General features: G+C 38.7%; 1 protein-coding gene across 1 annotated transcript; it reads left to right on the plus strand.

Annotated features, from left to right (window-relative positions):
• The first annotated feature begins 994 nt into the window (after positions 1-994).
• On the plus strand, positions 995-23,616 carry adcy3a (adenylate cyclase 3a). The gene is made up of 20 exons (XM_057324898.1): positions 995-2,882; positions 7,788-7,937; positions 12,607-12,737; positions 13,015-13,126; positions 13,289-13,416; positions 13,582-13,740; positions 13,944-14,109; positions 14,187-14,306; positions 15,090-15,232; positions 16,912-17,073; positions 17,606-17,693; positions 18,332-18,448; positions 18,878-19,137; positions 19,440-19,521; positions 19,655-19,813; positions 19,911-20,057; positions 20,302-20,418; positions 20,505-20,631; positions 20,731-20,855; positions 20,935-23,616. The coding sequence occupies exons 1-20, from the start codon at positions 2,208-2,210 to the stop codon at positions 21,115-21,117; spliced, it is 3,351 nt and encodes a 1,116-aa protein (XP_057180881.1). The 5' UTR covers positions 995-2,207; the 3' UTR covers positions 21,118-23,616.
• Positions 23,617-23,731: the final 115 nt, after the last annotated feature.

Genomic DNA, 23,731 nt, shown 5'->3' on the forward strand with positions numbered 1-23,731 from the left:
CCTATAGTCCGTGTTACTTCACTATGCCTATATACACATAATACATACACCAACAGAAATGTACTGTATACAGTAAACATATATATATATATATATATATATATATATATATATATGTGTGTGTGTGTGTGTGTGCATACATATGCATAAATTGAATAAAGTCTCTTTTTTAATCCTGTCTCTGTCAGAGTAAATATTAGTCCACAGCTATATTCAAACACACAATAAAGCATTTTTGTGTGAATGTCATGTATCTGTACGTGGAAACATTTAAAGAATATGTACCCTGCCTCAACATGTGACAAACCTGCTTTATTGTATTTTAAATCTCAAACACTTACAATTTAGGAATCATTTGTAGATTTAGATAAAGCTTTAGTCTGATAATAATGCCCACTTTAAGCATAAACTGAAACAGCACAAAGTATAAGCTTAGCCTACTATACACAAAGATGGACTGCATGTTTTAGCTGTTGACAACTAGCCTTTTGCTCCACCGTGTAAAAAGGGGAGGTAATTTATTAGTGGGAATCCTATGAAGAGTAATATAATTAATATTAATGTATTTGCTTGACTGAACGATTGAGAAACGTCAGACTGAACAAATTCATTTTAATGACACAAACCTTGACATAGTAGTATTGGTCATTTTCGCTTTTAGCAGTTAGAGGTCTAATTCATTTCAATGCTCGCTCGCTCGGACGTTCGTTTCAATGAATTGATTCAGAAACGGAATTATTGGTCTTTGAGTCATCGCTTAAAGGGTGTCGCATGTGCTCAAGCGGAATGAGTGTATTTATACATATTTTCTGTTTATTCCGAATGTTTACTTTACACGGGTAGCGTCACTTTTGGCACTGTCCATAAATCCAACCTGTCACCCACATTTAAGTTGCACTCTTACAGTCGATCGATTTGGGAATCGATTCGAATGAATCATTAATAAACGCCGGCTCGCACGAATGATTCGCGAATCGGAAATCGCAGTAAAGTGAGGACGACCGAATCTCTCTGTATGCACACACACACTCAATGAAAAGTCCGGGTTGTGAACTGCAAACCTTGTCAAAACAGTCAGCAAAACGGAATGTTGTTTCAGTATCCCGCTTTTATTCACGCGTGATTCTCGAAGACTCGAATACACCGCACTGTGGATTTTTACTCGCTTTACGGGTGATTTCTCCTCCGCATCTGAGATTTGTCTTTGTCACATCTGCAAAGGACCGCTAACAGAGCTGTTATGTGTAACAGAGCTGGTATGTGTTATATGGACACGTTTAACGGATATGTTTTGGATACAGTATGATGAAGCCTGACACGGACAGTCTGGGGAGATTTACACATTTTCATCACTAAACCTTTACCTGGATCTTTTTTTCGCGTGTCTTATTAAAACATTAAACGCGGTCAACAGTAAACCGTCAGGATGTGTACCGTTTTTAACAATAACAGAGGATAGCAGCGGTGTATTGCCATATTTCGTACGGCGTGAGAGCGCAACATGTATTTCCTGCCTGAATCCTGCATGCACAGACAATGTATAGCCTACAGGAAGAGAGAGGCACGATAACAGACTGTATCAGGCCTCCGATCACGATCACGTCTAATTTCTCCATTTAACCTGCCTAAAGGCTTTCATTTCATTTATCACAGCGTGTCATGTCGATCTGGGCAGGAGAATCTCGTTCGGTGGTCGCATTGCTTCCTTCCTGATGCCTGATGTTCTTCATCCATGCAAGGATTCACCATGGAAACCCAGAGTGAGCTCTGGTGGACACACAGACTGGACCCTGGACTGGAAAAACAGAGCCAGATGAATTCGTAAACGGCTTCTTTACCCTTTGATATTATTCATATTTGGCAACTTGTTAAGACAAAGTCATAAAGCTGTTGTCATTTGCTTGAGAACCGCATCCCAAGTGCCAAAGCGTCTCTAGAAGACCAAGAGGTGCTGGCAGATGCCCATGCCGTACAGTACAGAGAACATGCAAACAAGATCTGCTTCAATGTCTAAACATGCAGTGCATGACAATCACGTTGCGACTTTAGATCTGATCAGCGTACATCTCAGGTTCAGACATTTGTGGACACATTTTAAAGACATTCAAGCAAGCAAGCACATGTTTTTTGAACATATGCTACGTTAAAGAGGACAAAACCCTGCAAAAAAATCCTTGTTCAGTACTTATTACATTCAGACCTCGACAATGCCTCGGAACCGGGCCTTTTCGGAGCCGGAGTATTCTGCTGAATATTCGGCGGACTGTTCGGTCACCCTGCCCTCTGACCCTGGTCAAGCCGTGGGACGAACCCACGAGGTGACCGTGCGCAGTTCCGGCTGCTGCCTGTGTTTGCCGCGGTTCATGCGGCTAACCTTTGCTCCTGACTCTCTGGAGAACCTCTACCAGACCTATTTCCGCCGCCAACGGCATGAAACCCTGCTGGTGTTGGTGGTTTTTGCGGCCCTTTTTGACTGCTATGTCATTGTGATGTGCGCTGTGGTTTATACCAGCGACAAACTGGCATCTGTGGTCGTGGCATCGGTGGGACTGGCCGCAGACGTGGTACTTTACTTGTTGTGTCGGTACGGCCTGCTCCCTGACCGCGTGTCACGTCGCCTGGTGCCCTATGCCCTCTGGCTTCTCATAGCAGCCCAGATTTTCTGTTACCTAGGATTGAACTTTGCCCGCTTCCACCAGCCCAGCGACACTGTAGGCTGGCAGGCCTTTTTTAGCTTTTCCTTCTTTTTGACACTGCCGCTCCGGCTAACTCCTATAGTGCTCATCACAGCCGTTTCCTGTGGGGTGCACACCCTGGTGTTGGGTGTCACCATCGCACAGCAGCAGCAGGAGGACATTCAGGGGGCAGCTCTCGGAAGACAGGTGAGATAAATGGCGACAACAGTTTAAAAGAATAAGAATCTAAAAGAAGAGTCTTTCAAAGAAGCTGAGAATCTCAAGGCACATGATGGTTTGGGTCATATAATAGGGTTGGGTATCGTTTTTTTTATTCGATACCTGTGCCAAATCTATACTTTTAAAACAGTACCGGTGCTTAAACGGTGCCTAGATCGATACTTTTAAAAAGAGCCACAAAGCACTGGTGGATGACATTAAAGAACAATATATTTAATTAAAAAAACATTTATTAAATAATTAAAAACAATTTCACAATTAAAGTTTTAAGTGAATGTGAAATGAGCATGGACACTAACATTGAAAGATGTACAACCATAACATTTAATACCATAGTTGTATTAAATATGGGCAGAAGATGCCTTGAATATATCAAGAGATTAAGTCCATTTACTAGCTCCTTCTAGGCTACATTATATGTGCATTGTTTTAAAAACAGACAGTATATATAATGAAAAAGTATAATTATATGCCCAAACATGCAGGCAGAATAAAAAGCTTGACAGACTGATGTCCAGAGATCAGACTGACAGATGCTATAAGGTTTAAGCACTTTCTCTGCTGTGTCTCGCTTGTCTTTCTTGTCAAATGCGTTACTGTTAAGAACGAGCTCCACTGCACGCAGCACGCGCTTAATTTATTTTAACAAATAAATACAAATAAAGCGCAACAGTTTTATTGTGATCGCTTGCATTACAGACGCGACATGTGCGTTTCGAATTAACGTTAATTTCACTTTAAAACTTGCCTTACGCGGCGGTTGAAGTTAAAGACTGCGCCAGGTGATGAATGCTGAACTCGCCGAGATGGATGGAGGGAGAGAGCGCACACTAAAACTGCCTTTCACTACGATGAATCCACGGGTCATGCGCTTAACCAGGCCCGGATTAAGAACTCAGAGGCCCCTGGGCACAAGTGTTTTATGGGCCCCCCATACACACACATGCGCACAATAAAGTTTTAAATTAGCCTAGGGTACTATGTGTATGAAACACCTCTATGTTTCAGGATTACAGGATTACATTGACAAGTTACAAATTATGATCACAACCTGAAGGACAATATCAACACCTGTACACATCCTCCATCATACAGAATTTACACCACATGATTGCAACAAGGCCTTCCTGGACCAGCAACAACAATATTAAGACCTTTCCCTGCATACTGTAACTCACTGGCATATTCAAGCACACACTACCACACCTCAACCTTTTAATTCAGTTCTATCAGATTCTTCCATAATTCAACACAAACACGCCGGATTCACAAAACTGTTCTTAAGAGAAAATATAAGAACTTTCTTCAGATAAATTACAGAAAGTTCTTAAGAATATTCTTAAATGCAATTCTACTCTTCAAAGAATAAACGAGCAGTCTTTGTCAATGATTATACTACAAGAGTAATTTGTCCATTCGTTAAACTTTATTTCCCTTACGAAAATTTACCATGGTTTTACTAGTTAAAACCCAAAAAACATGGTTACTGTAGTAAAAAAATGGTTATCACAAAATAACCATGGTTTTTAAAACCACGTTTTTGTAAAAACCATAGTAAACGATGGTTACTGTAGTAAAACCATGGGTTTGCCCTGAGTAATCAATGCACCAAAAAAACATGGTTACTAAACTTGTACAACAAAAAAAAACATGGTTAATTTTCGTAAGGGTTGTGTAACAAGCACCTCGCGACTCACGTTATTATGTAAGCATGTAATGTGTTACAGTAAACGACATTAACAAGTATTATAAGTATACTTCTTTAGCATATATATTATGACATCATCATATTTGTGTGTATGTAAACATTTTGCAATGTATGTAAAAGATCTGTGGATTATCTAATAATGAAGGCTAAATATTGGTAAAGTAAGGCATCACTGATCAACATTATATCAATATAAAATAATTCACAGTTGGCAAGGAAACACCACCAAATAAATGTAAAAAAACCTCTAACCTTTTAAGATTTAAGACAGCCGCGAGGGTATATCAATTCATTATATTTACAACAATAAAACCGTTCTCGTTGACATATTTTCTGTTGTCAGTTCATGACGCGACATCATCTAACTCACAATAAAAAGCGGTGATTTCAACTATTTGTTCTTTCACACAGCCTCATGGTAACCATGTGCATATTTACCGACGAACTTTGTTCATATTTATATATCCAAACAGCCGATAACAGTGACAGGTTGTTGGAAAGTCTGCTTTGTACTCATTTTATTCACGAGTCACCTGTCGTACGGTGCTGCTTCTTCCTGCCGGGAAAGAGAGACCTCGCGCTCACGGGGCAGCACTGGGGACATCTTCCCACTGAATGAAAGCTAAGGTTTATCCAAGAAGTTGCTATATTGTTGCTATGCGCTTCTTCTAAACAAAAGCCGCTGGAGGGCTCGTAAAAGTGACTAAATCAAGAGACAGACTTCCTAATTTAGAAACACTGTTTTGTGTGTGCACCTCCATGCGCTGGCCAGAGAAGCGCACGGCAGAATGAATATGGCGTAAACGCTGTTATGTGAATTTTTTCCCCTTGCCTGGGCCCCAAGCGTGCATGGGCCCCTGGGCCTGTGCCCATAATGCCCATTGGATAATCCGGCCCTGCGTTTAACCATTATATAATATGTATTGAATTTGTATTATCGGAGCTTTCTGACTCGTTCACGCGAATGAGGGCAAATGGCTCAATCGACGGCTCAGTCAGCATTTAAGTGGCACCGAAATCTGCGTTTTTATTCGGTCCATTTACATATCGTATATAGGTACCGGATTTCAGTACCCAACCCTATCATATAAGCAGTGGTTCACAAATGGTTTTGCTTTAGCTCTACTGTTCTTCATTTGGTGACCCAACATCTACAGAACTGTACAAAATCCAAAAAAGAGTCTTTCAAAATCAAAACATTGAACAAACATGGACATTCATTAATCTTACCATAAGCTGCCATACAATATCCAAAATTATAAGCATAAAATTGACTTGAATAAATATCATTTTTAGAGTTATATTGCCTTTGTAATTTGAGTTTTTGGTTTCCAAATGCCTCTTGAATTTGGCGTCGGTCTTATATAGAATGTGAAGCTAACTTCACGCCCTATGTTGCATGTTGCATGTTGCATGTTGCAGTTGCGCCGCCATCTTGAGAGGATCATACTCCACTGCTATTATTGTTTTGATATGTACCATTACTTGTTTTGTTTTATTTATGGAGAGATCGAAAGTGAAAGAACCATGGGCTTTTCCTGAACGACCCTGCGTAATGCTATTGCAGTTTTTAACACAGCAAGTCCGACCTACCTTAGTTATATATCCTAATCAAACAAGAAAAAACAAAACACTACATTGAACGCACTAGCAGCCATCCTCCCAAGATGGCGCAACATTCAACACGGCGTGACGTAGCTTCACATTCTCTATTTGGTTAGCTTCTACTAAATAACAGAATGAATTTTTGCAAAACACTATGATGTACCATACAAAGTTTGGATCTTTTTATTGCTTTGAGAAGAGATTCTCCTGAGGGTTCATATCAAAGTCCAATTGATGTTGAAAAGTAAGAACGTTTTCTCATGTACAGGATCAATGCCAAACTCAGTTGCAACAGTTTTCAACTTCAAGCACATACTTGCTCTGCAGATGTGATGAAAAATTGTCTCCCAGTAATAATTTGTAAGAACTTACTGCTATTAGTACATTAGTCCTTTATTGAGTACATTTGAAGCCTGAGAGCAATTATACATTTTTTTACATTTTCATAGCTGTTAAATTCAGTTTGTTTTTCTGACATTTATTGGATAAATGGGCACTCCCATTATCTTTAAGCATAAACTTTAATACATTTCTTTAGATTCCCGTAAAGCCACAAGACTTCATATATTTATGTGATTTTTTTTAGGATGTAAGTATTAAAAACAAGACAGAATACTAAATAACGAATGTGTTTTTTGAATTGTAGTTTACTCATAAACTGGATAAAAGCGTCTGCTAAATTACTAAATGTAAATGTAATGTATTGCTTGTATCTTGCAGTCTTAATGAAATCTTACACAGCCTTTAATAGGCATGTATAACAGTGTTTGGTTATTGTAAAATGGTTAAAAACACTGTTTGTGCTTGATTGTCATAAAGTCACACCACAAAAAATGTAATGTTTTTATAAAACATGCTTCATTTTCTTTACGCAAAAAATATGATATTTTCCCTTTGAATTTGAAGTGAAATGTCACCTGGAAATGTTTTCATGAGATTCACCTATTACACCACACCACATAAATAGAAGAAGCTTGGTGATAAAAACTGGTGTTTGTTTATGGCGATGCTGAAATGAGATGGAATAAGAAGCAGAAAGGCTTGGCATATGTCTCATGTACAGCTGCTTTGTAACAATGAAAATTGTAAAAGCGCTATATAAATAAAGTTGAGTTGAGTTGAGGTGGGTGTCGGGCCAAAGTTCTTGAGTCTTCATACTCAGCACGACTGTTTTTGGTACACACTGCGACCCCAAGAGACAAAACACACAAAGCAGTTTATTACAATACATTGCAGAACAAGAACCTGGACATCAGTCGCTCATAGGAACAACATTTTACTCCGTTTGAGTCTTTTTTTTAGTAGTGTTTCTCACAAACCTTTCCAAGAATATGTCCGGTTCTCATTCCATGGAAATTATATTTTGCATGTAATAAAAGCCTGTTTTATTCTGGGGTTTTGTGATTCTTATTACTTTAATAATACTGTGTTTGAATTAAAAGTATATCAACAAACACTATTTGTAATATTTATATTAATTGTAATAAATCAAAGGTGATATGCCTTGGTCTTGTGAGAACATAAATATCATGTCATAATTGTGCTGTACTTCTTTGCAGTTGCTGGCCAACATTGTGATATACTCATGTACCATCACAGTGGGCGTCATGTCGTACTACATGGCTGACCGCAAACACCGCAAAGCCTTTCTAGAGACCCGACAGTCCCTGGAGGTGAAGCTGAACCTGGAGGAGCAGAGTCAGCAGCAGGTGAGCGAAACAACCAGAGAAACGCAAGATGAGCAGGTGGAGTTTTGTGCTTCGCATTCTGTTAACATCACCTGCGTCCGATAAACCCTTTCCTGTTTTGCTTATTTACATTTCGAAACTTTGTTTCACACAACATATTGCACATCCTGAAATGCAAAATATGTTGTCTGTAATGCCAAAGATGAAGTGAATCAATGTTGGATGTTAATATACTTTCAGTCCTAGTTTTATGCAGTGGCGACTAGAAGTAAGCCATTGGTAGTTTGACGTCCTAAATAGTTTAAACACTGTAATTCTTTCAAACTTTGTGGTGCGTTCAAAACATTTCTCTGTTTGTTCAAGTGATCTGACATGTCCATTCTAGCGCATTCTAGCTGCTACTTTTAGACTCTACTCTTTGCATGATATAGAATGCAGTTGATTGCAGTGACTGTTTTCAAAAAGGTTTCCTGAACATTTGTCCACCTGCCACTGGATGAAGAAACAGATTCACACTGCAAGGAATGAATGTCACAGTGTTTACACTTTTCTGGGGCATCGAGGTCTTATGGGTCAGAACTCCTGCTCCATATATGAAGAGTTTGGTTCCAAAATGAGATAACTCCGTTTTTACAATTTTTCAAAAATCATGTTTTTTATTATGTTTTGTTGTGTTTATTAGCTGTATTTTTCGAGTTATTATGGCTTAAATCAAAACAAACCAACTGCAGTTTAATTTATATTAATTGGAATGCACAATAGAAAAAAAAAATTTGGAACCAAACTCTTCATATGTAGCTGTACTTTAACCATCAATATGATCTAATAGGCTGCGATCACGTGATGTTGTGTAGCTTTACATTAGAAAGCTTTTGTAGCTAGATAATAACACAGCGACAGCATGTGTTATGTTTGCTGTGTGTGTTTGTGTATAGAATAAGCAATCAGATCTTCCTAATGGTTTGAGCAAGCACTAGTAATCAGAAGTTAGGCAGAATATAGTTGTGTGCGCGTATGTAAAAGAGTGCAAAATAGGCATATAAGGCCATGTGAGGAGAAACTCCCAGAATACTAATGGAGGAGCAGGGACTGCCAGGAGACGGGGTCTGCCAGCCAATCAAGGAGCATCCGGTTACAGCAGGTTACCATGGTGACCAGTCTCCTGAGACGATGTCAGCTGTAATCACACTAGCGACTCGCTCCTCGTGATCCTTTCCAACCTTTATCTTCTCTTTATTGTCACACTCTTGGGTGAATGTACCGACCTGATATGTTGTCAGCACCCTCTTCTCCTCATGCGTGAGTGTGTGTGGGAGTGTTGGAGGAAGCGAGAGAGAGAAAAGGAGACAGAAAGAGTGGGTGTGTACACTCTAAAGGGTTCGTGTTGTCCTGCTTGTCGTGTCAGAGTCATATCATGTTAATGTTTTCAGTCTGGAGTGCGACGGGTTTTGGACCTGTACTGGCTGGGTGATTTAGCAACAGATGAGTTGCGTAACAACGCAAGTAACACAGGTGATAGGTTACTGTTTCGGAAATATGTTTGTCTCTAAAATCCCCTTTTATGAGTGGATGTGTTATCAGGGTGCCATCTGGCATATTGTTTACCGGTTAATGTCACGAAGGAACATATTCGTCCAGTAAATTTCCATGTGTTTGTAGAGTTTTTCCCACACAGTTCATGTGCATTTTTTTATACAAACATAGCTGACATTAATTAAAAAAAAACCTTATTAAAAACATTTTTTAATAGTTAACATCTTTTTTAGTTTTTATCTTTTTTCAAAGCTCAAAGATCTATAATCAAATAACTTTTTACATTACCTGTGAAATCCTACTTGATAGCTCTAAATGATGATTATAAGATTATTGTTGCAAATCGTGGTGAGGAGAAGGCAGTTTTCAGCAATGATTTTTATGTACTTACTCACATAGCCGCGGGAACATATTTTGAACAGGGGGTGCTGTTTTTTTTTTTGCCAGGGCAGAAGTTATGACTGCCATGGGCGAGCCGCTTAAGTTTAATGTTAATAAATAATGGAGGCAAAAATTAGTTGCTGCCGAGAATAAAGAAGGATGCCAGTGTGATCATAGGATACAGCATAAAAACAAACACATAAATGCATGTTTGTAATGAGGCTGAAGCCGAATCAGAATCCATGCGCAGTCGTTTATTAAAATCCACAGCAAACAAATCCAAATCGATAGGCAGGTAGCGTAAACGTGAAACAGGCAGAGGTAAAATACCATAAAGCAGTCCAATCCAAACAACGTAACAAGGGGATGTGGCAACAGACGTGAACAGGACAGGCAATGGTCATAACAGTAGAAACAAGGCAGATACAATAAATGCTTGGTAAGGCAAGATAAACTGGCAATACTTCGCAATGGGTAAATGGAAAGGCATGCTTAAATAGTCCAAGAACAGGAAGTGACCAGTGAGGCAGCGAGTGCGGTAGCCAGTCAATACTCGGGAGAGGGCTCCCTCTGCTGGCGTGGAGTTACAATGTTATACGTATACCAAAGCACCAAAGCACAATCTGTTGTACGAAACTAGCTGCGCTGTGGCAGCTTAACTGAACATTAATGGCCTCATGCAGGACTTCATCAGCGTCAACCCAGAAAGAAAGGCCTCTTTTGGAGTTTTGCATGCAGGCCAGCAGTAATGTAAAACAGTTATTTCTTTATTTGAGATTGTGGCTAGATCTACAGGCAGAATGTGTAAAGTTACGGATTGATTTCTATGTGCTATCGCCGTGCAGCATGCAGTTGTGTTTAATCACGTGACTGGTTTTCCCATGGTTTATTTTAGGTTGATGTTTGGGTGGTTAAAAAAAAGTAATGTATTTGTGTTTTAATGTATTAATGTATAATGAAATTCGTTTTTGCGCCATTTGGACAAGACACTTGACCTTCACTAACGCCGTGCCCGTGACGTCATGAGACACTTGTGTTGTCATTGTAACAGTGACGTTATTAAAACAAAAACAGTTATTAATTAATGTTTTCAATGGGTATTAGTGAATAGACACATTAATAAAATGTAATATATTTATTTATGAGAGTTGGATTAGAACCCCGGTCTCCAATGCCAAAGCTATACAGACTTTACACCTTACACAACTGGAATCGCTGTTTGACATGTTGTCGTTCTTACACTTTCTCTATTCCAATCACATATTGGTGGGCGAACCTATAGTGCAAATAGTCTCTGCCTTTATTTATTTATTTTTTACACTGTTTAAGTTTTTTTTTCGTTTGACACTGCAGCACCCCCACTTCCCGTGGCTATATGCTTACTCAATTACTTATTATTAACTAAAGAAAAGCTTTAAATTTCAAACGTTGTTTTCTGGAGAAACAGACCAACTCATGGCAAAATTGTACAGTATCCGCTCTGTATAATGAGAATACCACCTCATCCCAATACAACCTACCTCTGACTAGCGTTTGCCAATAGCAAATCATTTCAGCAAAAATAGAAAAAAGTCCTTTGTTATGTCCTGTAATAAATCAACATGAAAAAGATAAGTGTATCATGGGATCTTTAAAATCATCAGGAAAGTTTATATAGGAAAATTTATATGGGGGGGACTGGCCCAAATCATTTATAGACTGTTTCATCAGACGCATACGCCTGGCCCAAAGTTAACTTCCAGTTTGTGTTTGGTTATTGGTCAATATATACAAACTAGTGGTGGCGAGATGAAGCCTCATGAAGCTTTGAAGCTTTTTAGCCAAGTGGTTCACAAAAGGGTTAATTTCTCGAGGCTTCATTTGCTCACAAAACCATCTGGTGGCCAAAAAGGGTAAAACAAGCAGATACATTACAGATGTGCCAGATGTGGTCTGTGATACACTGTATTTTGCGCCAGTTAAGGCTAAGAAATAACAGTGAAGAAAAAAATTTTTTCCACATAGACTAATCTATTTATATGAATATAATGTGTATTTTCTGGTGGTATATAATATTATTGTATAACATAACTGTGTAAATAACGTATTGGCTTGAAATAAATGTGAGTAAATCAATTATTTGGTCAAAATAGGCAGAAGGGGCAATATTATTATTATAAAACTGGAAAGTGTCTGGGTTTAACTGGGCAGAGGGCAGTGAATGTGATTGTGGTACTTGGTTTATATAGCTGTCAAAATGTCACGGCAAGATTCGAACCGCTTACTGAACCACTTACGGAAACGAGGCTTCAGACGTCATATATGACGTCATTGGTCTAAAGCGATACAAGCCTCAATACGCGGTTCACTGAAAGCTTCCAGGATTTCTCGACACACGCTCCGAAGCCTCGGCTCAGAACGTAACATCACTAATACAAACAGTAATATAACAATTTATTTTATATTTAATTTATATTTTAATGTGTATTAATTGCATCATATTCAATTAAAAATGCTCAGCAGTTATTGATTCTTTGCAGAGGTCTATCGGCAGTTAAGTTTGGGCCACATAACGTTTGTTTATGTTGTTGCCGCTGAAACCATCTATATCAACTTTTTGCTTTTTCGCTTAGATTCCGTAATAGAAAATGTAGTAAAAACGTGTTAAGTAAAGCCAAAACATTGAACCACAGTTGGCTTGAAATATGTGAAACTTTGTGAATTACATGTTGTGTCACATAATAAGATCTGCATATAAAAAAGTTGTTACAAACACACATTGTTCCTTTGTGTACAGGAGCGTCTCCTGCTGTCCATCCTGCCCAAGCACATCGCAGATGAGATGCTTCAAGACATGAAGAAAGAAGCCAGTCAGAAAGAGATGCAGCAGTTCAACACCATGTACATGTATCGGCACGAGAACGTCAGGTAACTTCACGAAATAAACAACAGAAGATCAAAGTGAAATGCTTGACGATTTTGTTTGAACACTTATGTGTCCTATTAATATTAAAAAGAGAAACAAACTCCCTGAAGTTTTTTTGTAATTTGTATCACAAATCTTCAGAAGAGTATATGACAACTTAAATCTTGTTGTTTCTTATACAGAATGATCATGTCAACCTGATTTAAGCCCATTTTAAATCTGTGGAAAGTTCCATTTGAGCTTGATTTCTAAAGGGTATTTCTTGTATTTCTGTCACAGTATTTTGTTCGCAGACATTGTGGGCTTCACACAACTCTCCTCGTCCTGTAGTGCACAGGAATTGGTTAAGTTGCTCAACGAATTGTTTGCCCGGTTCGACAAGCTAGCTGCTGTGAGTAACTATAGTGTGCATGCTTTTCTCCACACATTTAGTGAGGTTTCAAATCTTATTTTGTGTGAGTAAGTTCTAGCACAAACTTACTAATTCTATTGGCTAGAGGCCATCGTATTACTTTTGCTAACTAACAAGTGTTGTGATTTCTTCTTTCTTCAGAAATACCACCAATTGAGGATTAAGATCCTTGGCGACTGCTATTACTGTATTTGTGGCCTTCCAGATTACCGTGACGACCATGCGGCCTGCTCGATAAGGATGGGCTTGGCTATGGTTGAGGCGATTTCGTAAGTGTTGCTAATTGCAATAATTTAATTCCTAAACTATTAATGAACTGCCACAATGACTTTTAAGGAAGTTAGAAACAGTTCTTGACGGATGTCATTTGTAATTAGCTCATGTATGGGTCTGCTTGAATACTGCGAGGTTTGACACATACGTCTGGATTTTAGATACGTTCGAGAGAAGACGCAGACGGATGTCGACATGCGTGTCGGCGTTCATTCTGGGACAGTCTTGGGCGGCGTGCTCGGCCAGAAGCGCTGGCAATACGACGTGTGGTCAACTGATGTCACAGTGGCCAATAAGATGGAGGCTGGAGGAATTCCAGGGTAATGGCTTCACAAGTGCAAGCTACATATTTTTGTGGTTAGCAAGTGCAGACTGCAGATTACAAAACTGATTAGTAAATATTTCATATAAATAATGTGTATTGTAATAAAATAATGTCAAAAAGTCTATGTTCGGCTGTAACAAAGTCTGTCAAAACGATGACTACTTCAAAAAAGCTGTATTTGCCATTTGTGTCTGGTAGGCGAGTCCACATCTCCCAGAATACCCTTGAGTGTCTGCATGGAGAGTTTGATGTGGAGCCAGGGAACGGTGGAGATCGCTGCGAGTACCTGAAGGAGAGGGGCATTGAGACCTACTTGGTGGTGGTTCCCAAGGGACCTGTGGGCAAGAATGGCATCAGTGGAGTAGTGAGAGTCTTTTCATGGTGTTGTTGCTACCGTCTGTCTTTTTCTGCCCCTTTCACACTCCAATATTTCTCTTTCAGAAGCTTTCGGTGACGTCATCTAATGGTAATTCTCCACTACTGATCAACACTACGGAGTGTAATGGGAGCGTCCACACGGCATGTACCACACCAGAGGAGCCAGAGGAACTGGACACACGGGTATTGAAACCATGAACTTGCACATGACACAGGACTAATTTAAAGTTAAAAGAGTTTTAAAATATTTTGTTATATCTTTTGACCTAATCAGACATTTTGCTATAGGAGGATTTTGGAGTAAAGGTAATAGAAAAACTAAAGAAAGTTATAGACAGAAGTGGAGGAATTTATTAGGATTCTGAGTTATGGGTAAAAACGTATTAGAGCCATCTAGGGTCTGACAGATCTGTGTCTTGGTGCCTGAGTAATGGTTCAAGTTTGGGAACCATCCTGACATGTTTGAGGTCTCTGTGATTCTGTGATGACCGCACCCCTTTTAGAGCAAAAAATAAATGAACAAACACATTAAGTGTTCCAGCAAACTGACCCCTAAAAATTCCCATTTTGTAAGGAACAGCTTTCCATATCACTCCTTTTACAAGCATGTACCCTAAAGCAGTGGTTCTCAAACTTTTTTGTTGTAAGGCCCCCTTTGTGTAGAGTGCATCGTTTTGCAGCCCCCCAAATAAAAATTTTAAACTTAGAATTTTCATGAAACCAAAAACAAATTCTGTTGTACAATGCTGGAACAGCAATACTTCTGGTTGGTGGTCCTGTTTTTCTGATGTTTAAATGCATCAAATTTATGATAAATTTCTATATTTAATACCACAAAATCTGTGGCCCCCTGGATCCATCTTGGGTCCCCCCAGGGGGCCACGGTCCCCAGTTTGAGAACCACTGCCCTAAAGTTGTGGAGTCAGTTACAGTAAGGTAAGTAAATGTATGTGTTTTTGCCATCAGGTGGTGAACCCCTCGTTTCCTAACCCGAGGCGTCGCTTGCGTCTGCGTGATCTGGCTGAAAGGGTGATAGATGCCCAGGAGAACGAACAGGAGCTCAATAAACTCCTCAATGAAGCGCTTCTAGAAAGAGAGACAGTACAAGCGTAAGTAAAGTGGAGGGAAGGGGGATTTGGAGAAATTCAAGCACCAGTAAAGCAAGTCAGGTGGTAAGAGTTTTTCACTTAAAATAATAGTTCACCCAAAAAAATGTCTAGAGAGCACTTTTCAATACAATAAAAAAGTGGACCAAAAATCTGCCCACAGAATACCTGGAGAGCTGTTGGTAGTTCCAGTCATCTCGAAGGCAGCTGCTTAGGCCCTGCTGAAAAAAAAACAATAGAAACCTAACAGAAACCATTACAGAAATTCTAATGGTTTCCATAAAAATACCATTGTGAACCATTAGCTTTTTCCATTAAAAACCGTTGCAAAATTCCTTTTTGTAGTGTGTTTTGGGCATTATTCCAATAGGATTTAACATCCCACCAATAGAATCCATCACATACCAGTAGAATCATTAATGTTTCCATTACAACCAATACAAATCACATTAAAACATTATAATTTATTTAATGGTTTTTATAGTTTTTTTCAGCAGGGTTCCCTGCTGATAAAAAAACCCTGCTGAAAAAATCAATAGAAACCATTAAAGAAGTTATAATGGTTTTATTGGTTTTAAAGGGATTTGTATTGGTTTAAATGGAAACTGTAATGGTTCTACTGGTATGTGATGGATTCTATTGGTGGGATGTTAAATCCTACTGGAATAATGCCCAAAACACACTACAAAAAGGCATTTTGTAATAGTTTTAATGGAAAAAGCTAATGGTTCATAATGGTATTTTATTGTAAACCATTAGAATTTCTGTAATGGTTTCTGTTGGGGTTCTATTGTTTTTTTCAGCAGGGACAAAATGTAATGGATTTAATGGTTATAATGGGATTTGTATTGGTTTTAATGGAAACTATAATGGCGTACTGGTATGTGATGGAAAGCTAATGGTTCATAATGGTATTTTAATGGAAACCATTAGAAGTTCTGTGATGGTTTCTGTTGAGTGTCCGGGGTTTTTTTTTAATAGGGATGTAACCCCAGTATTACTCAATGGGGTATATGCACCCGGGACGATGACGTACTTCCGCTAAAATAGTTCACTTCTACTCTTTTAGTACTAAGGGGATTTTTCACCAAGTGATAAAGATGAATTCTGGCGAACCGACAGCACTATGGGTGAGAATTGTTAAGTGCCTCTGTGATCATGCCTCTAGTAAGTACAAAAGTTCATATTTGTTGATGTACCTGGAAATGGATAGCCTGAAGTGCTTCTCCTTTTTGGTTGTCGACGTATGGCGAAGTGTTTGAATAATTAGACTCGTGTTGTTGATTGCAATCCTATGTGCATCTTGAAGCGAAACGCCATTGTTCCCTATGGTGCCAGATGTAACAGCCTGGCTGAGATTTTAGCAGAAGTACGTCATCGACCCATATGCATATACCCCATTACTTAATGTACTGTACTGTTCTTTTTGTATAGTTGACTTTATATAGATATGCTGTGCAAGTGCTAATAAGGGGTTTTGCCTACTAGTTCCCCACACACAGCTTTTTGAAAAGACTTGTTGTATGAATTACTTATTATAATAACTTTATGGCTCAAACATTCCACCCAATGTCTCATATTGTGTTGCACAAAATACGATGAGGTTTGACTGATGACAAAATTGTAATTTTTGGGTGAACTTGAACAGGACTTGCTTGTGTGTGTTTCCATGTGCACTGCAGGCTTAAAGGCAAGTACACAAATCGACTGTCCCTGCGTTTCACGGACCCAGAGCTGGAGACGAGGTTCTCTGTAGAGAAGGAGAAACAGAGTGGTGCAGCGTTCAGCTGCTCGTGTGTGGTGCTGCTCTTCACTGCGATCATGGAAGCACTCATCGACCCCTGGTACTATTCACTTATCACTGGGCAGACACACTTGATCTAATCTGAGCTTTTATTTTAAGATCCACAGGTCAGTGGAAGCGAGTCCTAGTCTATTCACAGCATCTGTTTGGAGATATAAAGATCTCCTGTTGCTATTTAGAATGTGCCTTTGTGTATGACTTTATTATTTAAAAGTATAGTTCACCCAAAAGTGAAAATGTCACAAAAAATCACTTTTGGGTGAGACCCATGTCATTATTTACTCACCATCATGATGTTTAAAACCCTTAGAAACATAATTATGCTTTAAAGTACCAGAAAAAAATATTTATGTGCTGAAGATCAACACTTCTGACAGTGTATGATGGTTTTGGTAATGGTAATCTTTGGGAAATTCATTACAGTAGAATGACATTCTTCCTCAGTTCAGCTTATTATAGATGTGCCATATTCATACTATACGTAGCACTATACAGTATACTTGATGCAGTTATGGATTCAGAATGCAGGTAGTAAGTGGAATTTCAATTTCGTTCTCTTTTTCTCTGTAAAGGCTGGTGGCAAACTATGTGACTCTGGCCGTGGGGGAAGTCTTGCTTCTTATTCTCACTATCTGTTCACTAGCAGCAATTTTTCCACGGGTAAGCTACTTTACTAGCACATTTCTTAACCAATCACAGCTTTCTGCTGGGGTCATAGTCCAAGCTGAAATCTGATTGTTTACAAATCTAATGCAATAGTGTTGACTTTTTATGTAACATGATGTAACAATCCAAATTCATGAAATCTTGTCCTAAGGCTCATGCCCTCTCAGTTATTTTTAGAACATGCACCGACACATTTGAAGCAATCTCATCACATTCCCAATCGATTCATAAAGTTATCTACTGATATTGATTCACCACCCCACACATATACACACACACAGATAAAACGAGCACAGAGAAAATGAGATTCAGATAGGGAAATGCTCACACACATCCATCATGGACTAAATACAGGGCACATGATTTCATATGACTTATGAATTGGAGAATTTATCGATGGTGTTGCATTACGGATCACTTTGCAAATGAAATCAATTGTTTCCACAAACACTGTACATTCAGTCCCCTGGGGTTCAAGTAAACACATACCCAGTGTGATTAGATTGGTGGCTTTTCAATTGACTTTACTCATAACGTATTATCAGGCCATGTAGTTGCAAGGTTAATTGTTACATTTCTTTGTTTTTAGACTAAAATTAAATTTATGTAGCATTTGCGTTGTTTTTTATTAGGTTTTTCCAAAGAGATTGGTGTCGTTCTCCACTTGGATTGATCACACACGCTGGGCCCGCAACACTTGGGCCATGGCAGCCATCTTCATAGTCACAATGGCAGACATAATAGATATGGTAAGAAAGCTATTAGTGCAGAAGTAGCTAAATAACTCAGTCCATTTACAAAAAATAGTGCTCAAAGTTTCACTTATATTGTCATTAAGTCTCACAATAGTGAAATGGCCACTGATTTGAGTAAATACATTTTAAATCAATTTAAGCAAAAATGACAATATCTATAAAATTATTTAAAGGAATCTCAAGTATGGTGACACGTCGATAACTTCAAATATCATTGGTTCTTGCGTGTCTCATAATTTGAATGAGATTCGAACTAAAAATTACTTTAATTTAGGGCTCTTATGTGCTTATGTGCTATTTTCGCTAAATAAGATCAAAATATTAATTCAACAATCATATCGTTTTGCTTTAGAAAACAAGTCATATTCATATACTTTAAGTAACATTGTTGATTCATTCATTCATTCATGTCTTTTTCTGTAGTTAAGTTGTCGGCCACCCTCTAGTGATGCGACCGAGGTCACTCCGGTCACACCAGTAACCAGGGGCTGTCTGGAGAATCCTAAATACTACAGCTACATCGCAGTTCTGGCCCTCATCGCAACCACCATGTTGGTGCAGGTCAGCCACATGGTCAAACTGACCCTCATGCTACTGATCACAGTAGCTACAGGTGTGGTTAACATCTACAGCTGGAGGGACATCTTTGATGCGTATGATCTGTCTCGTTTTAAAGAGTACAGGTGAGTCACTTGCACTTATCACACTGTGAATACACTATAAATAAACATTATCAGTACATTTCTATTATTATCAGTGTATGCTGAGGCTTAGGACACAAAACATCTGGGAGGCGTTGTCAGACCAACTTCAACAGATGTCTTTGGCAGAGGCAGTCAGCATTTAGAAAATGTAAAATATTATTTTAGATACTCTCTATAGACAATGAAATGTGTCGTATAGTTGTATTGACAGTTTTAGAGAGTTCGTCTCAATGATCAAGATCATGAGATCAATGATTTGAATAAGGTTCATTTTTTCACAGGATTTATCTTGTGCCCTCCAAATACACCATGAGTGTGATGATCTTCATCATGATGGTTAGCTTCTACTACTTCTCGCGACACGTAAGAGTCTCTATTTTTAAATCAGTGCTTCTGCATAAGGAACCACATTTTGATTTAGATATAAAATCCATATATGCATTTTTTTCTGCTGTCAGAACAGTGTCATGGCTGTTTCATGTTTCTCTCTATTCAGGTCGAGAAGCTCGCACGCACGCTGTTCCTGTGGAAGATTGAAGTGCACGAGCAGAAGGAGAAGGTGTACGAGATGAGACGTTGGAATGAGGCTCTGGTCACAAATATGCTTCCGGAGCATGTTGCCAGACACTTCCTGGGCTCCAAGAAAAGAGATGAGGTGAGAAACTCCCATCTGTCAGCCTCAGCTTCCAAAAATATCAACACTGTCCAACTCGAGCGCTGTTTTGCTTTCATTTGCCATGTGAATGTTCCAGGAGCTCTACAGCCAGTCCTATGATGAGATTGGAGTCATGTTTGCATCCATACCAAACTTCTCTGATTTCTACACGGAGGAAAGCATCAACAACGGGGGGATTGAGTGTCTGAGGTTCCTCAATGAAATAATTTCCGACTTTGACAGTGTAAGAAATTGCAGATTTTACCGTTCACCCCAAAAATAAATGGATTTATATGGATTTTTTTAATGGGCGATGGCAATATGGCCAACGTGAGCATTTGCTTTGTGTGACAAGCAAGTTAGCATCACATGAAAAGGTACACTCCACAAATAATAAATTAACCGTGGACAGTTAACATACGGCATAATTTGACGGATAAATAATTTCTTATGCCAAAATAGTTTTCTTGATTCTCTTTCTATTTCAGCTTTTAGATGAGCCGCAGTTTCGCTGTATAACCAAGATTAAGACTATTGGCAGCACGTACATGGCAGCATCAGGAGTCACTTCAGACAACAACACCAACGGTTATGCCTGTGTGAAGGTAAAGGAGGAAGTAGAACAATTCTTGAACTCCTATCCATTTAGTGTTGGTATCAGTGTTGATGGTGGATTTGTCCTGGCCAACAGAAAGAAGAGATTTCAGACAGGGAACGTTGGCAGCACTTGGCCGATCTGGCCGATTTCGCTCTGGCCATGAAGGTGACGCTGATGAACATCAACTACCAGTCCTTCAATAACTTCATGCTCCGCATCGGTCAGTGCACTGGTGTGGTGTCCTGCTGAATGTTTACGGTAAACATGCTGCATACCGTTTGCTATCATGTACTTTACGCTGTGTGATTTTTTTCGAAAGGGTTGAATAAAGGAGCCGTTTTGGCTGGAGTTATCGGGGCCCGTAAACCTCATTTTGACATCTGGGGAAACACTGTGAATGTCGCCAGTCGCATGGAGTCCACAGGGGTGATGGGAAACATCCAGGTAACTGCGGCATTTGGGACAGGGCCAATGCATCTTATAAAACTATAGTATCCTAGGTAACAAATTCTGCTTCCCCCAGGTGGTGGAGGACTGCTACTCCATCTTGAAGGACTATGGCTTCCGCTTTGTGAGAAGGGGGCCAATATTTGTGAAAGGGAAAGGAGAGCTGCTCACCTATTTCCTAAAGGGACGAGAAAAACAAGGCTCCTTCATTAACGGCTCCTTCGTCACCCTGCCGCACCAAGTGGTGGACAGCTCTTGACCAACACGCGCACACGCACACACACACACACACACACACACACACTGTCTTACAAGAAACTCCACTTTCTCTTGCACACTCCACATCATACCTCCTCCGCTGTACTCCAGTTATTAGTACTTTCAAATGTGTTTTCTGTATTTATTAGACTGAGGAAAGAAATTTTCGATGGCAAACGAGAAAGCCTTTCTGTTCATACAAGAGAAATAATATATTATATAATGTTATGAAGCATTGACAAACAAGAATGAGTAAAACGAAACACGAATTGAATAGGTTGCTGAAGGGAGTTTTTGTTATTTTAAACTACACGAAGAAAACCGAGTAAACACGATTAACTTCGCTGTATATTTTACACTGAGCTGCTCAAAATGAACCGTCGAATGACTAAATTCTTTGTTTTATTTACAAAATCCATTATTATTTAAGAATTGCAGATTATCCTTAAGGTCCCAATTGTATCTGAATGTTGTTTGAAATCTCTGAATGCCTGTGTAGACAACTGCCTTTTTCACAAGTTTGCGTGTGTGTATACAGCAAGCATGAGTATGTGTTTTTAGTGTATTTGTAAGTTTTGTCACCTTAGTCTGTTGTCACCTTTGTCACTTTTTATTTTTATGTCAGTTTATAATGGACGTACAGTGGAATGCAAATGTCTGAGACCGAACTGACAATCTGGAGATAAAGTTTTAAATTATAAGGATTTAAAACAAGGGATGTAGATGGATGATGTAAAATGAATAATTAATATTTCGGAATTTGCAAGTAAAATTATTATTACAAAATATTTAATTCATATTGTAATGATTATAAAATAATATTTCAAGGTCCAGTTTGCTTGTTTCCATTAAAGCACATGTGAAGTTCTTTGGATGTTTCACCAGTCAAACCTACAGAGTCCCTGAAAAATGCAGAGAAGCGTTTTCACTTGTGGTTTCAGACTTTTGGACCCCACTGCATGTTGTTTTAGTAAGTGTTACTCATGTGCCAAATAGAAGCCACTTTATGCATCAGTCTGTGGTACTCTGAGGAGATGTGCAGAATGGGTTTATGAGTATCACTGTGAACGGGTTCATCATGCGTGTCTGAAATATCTCTGCACTACATTCATAGGCAGTATTGCAGTAATGGAGGATTCTTAGATCAGAAAAGATTCCTAACTGTGTCTTTCCTGGAATATTAGATGTGCAATAGTTCATTCTTTAATAGCATTCTTATCTCGAGTACAATTTTGCAAAAAACCTTCTCTCCCAACAAGTCATATTTTTATATTATGATTGTAAAAGTTCTAGTTAAAGGGTATTGTATAATGAGATGGACATCAGGATGGGTCTGTGTGTTTGGCCAAACAGTTTATTTATTCTAAATGTCAGGGATGTTCCGTATGTGCAGCAGAACTAGCGTTTGTTTTTGACTTTCATGGGTTAAAATGGTTTATGAGAGCATGACATTGTGGCCGGTCTCTGTGGTTTGATGCAGGGTTTTGCTAAAATTTGATATTTTTGAATTATCCTTAGATATGAAATAAAATGGCACTTTGAATGATATGTTACCTAAATTGGTTTCTGTTTGATTATTTTAACCTCTTTGTGTATTTCATCTAGTTATAACAAAACAGTTTATTCATGAAAAAGCAAAACGTCTTTTCCTCCACATGAATTTTAACCTTTCATGCAGAGAGGTCACTACAGTGAAAAGCAATCAAAAAGCCATTTATTTTGTATGGTTCTGTTTTGATGGTGTAGTTGCACATCAACCACTACAGGGGGAACACGTGCATCACCCTATGCACTTTCACCTCTTCAGATGTTCACTAAAATGAAAATAAAAAGTGGTAGGTGAAAATATGTGTGAGAAATCCTCAAATGCCCTTAGAGCAATTTTTTTCACAATTCATGCAGAAAAAGTTAGTTCCAGGGTTTTTTCATAATCACCACACTGTAATTCTGTAATCACCACTGAAATTCGTTTAATTCACCAAACAGTTCTCGACCCCCAATTGACTACCATAGTAGGAAAAAATGCCCCAGAGCTGTTTGCTGTCCTACATTTTTGAAAATGTCTTCATTTGTGTTCAACAGAACAAAAAAAATGATAAAGTAATTTCTATGGGAGTCGAGATCTGTTTGGTTATAAGCATTCTTCCAAATACCTTTCTCTGCGTTTACAAAGAAACAAAGAAAAAGTGAGGTAACTCATTCTTATTTCTTTCAACTCCTCTGAGTCAAAATCTTTAAACCTATAAATACGTCTCACCCGATTTGGATAAAGTTTTTCAAAGAAAACATCTCTAATATACATTTATAATCGCTAATCGAATAGCACCAAGATGGTAAAGAAAATGTCACAGAATAGTGTAAAAGAACTCGTTTGAGCATTAACAACATGCTTTGAGGTATGGCTTACAACTGTATAAAACTCTTTAGGGTGAAATGCAACCTCGTGTTTTAAACAGAAGTCATTGTAATTAAGAATATTTCCATAACTATCCAGTAATGAAAAATATGACACTTAAACCAGTTTTCATAGAACAATGACTTATTACGGTGTACAATAAAACGATAAGTAAACTCAGCTAATCAGAGTATTTTCTTTAGCGTGATTTCATGACGTC

The sequence above is a fragment of the Triplophysa rosa genome, linkage group LG25 (assembly GCF_024868665.1).
Source record: "Triplophysa rosa linkage group LG25, Trosa_1v2, whole genome shotgun sequence".
Taxonomy (NCBI): domain Eukaryota; kingdom Metazoa; phylum Chordata; class Actinopteri; order Cypriniformes; family Nemacheilidae; genus Triplophysa; species Triplophysa rosa.

Bases quoted from the DNA above. Each gene is read 5' to 3' on its own strand.
- adcy3a (XM_057324898.1), top strand. From the start codon at position 2,208: ATGCCTCGGAACCGGGCCTTTTCGGAGCCGGAGTATTCTGCTGAATAT. The intron at 12,738-13,014 runs GTAACTTCACGA...TTTCTGTCACAG, and splicing joins TATCGGCACGAGAACGTCAG to TATTTTGTTCGCAGACATTG. The intron at 17,694-18,331 runs GTAAGCTACTTT...GTTTTTTATTAG, and splicing joins TAGCAGCAATTTTTCCACGG to GTTTTTCCAAAGAGATTGGT.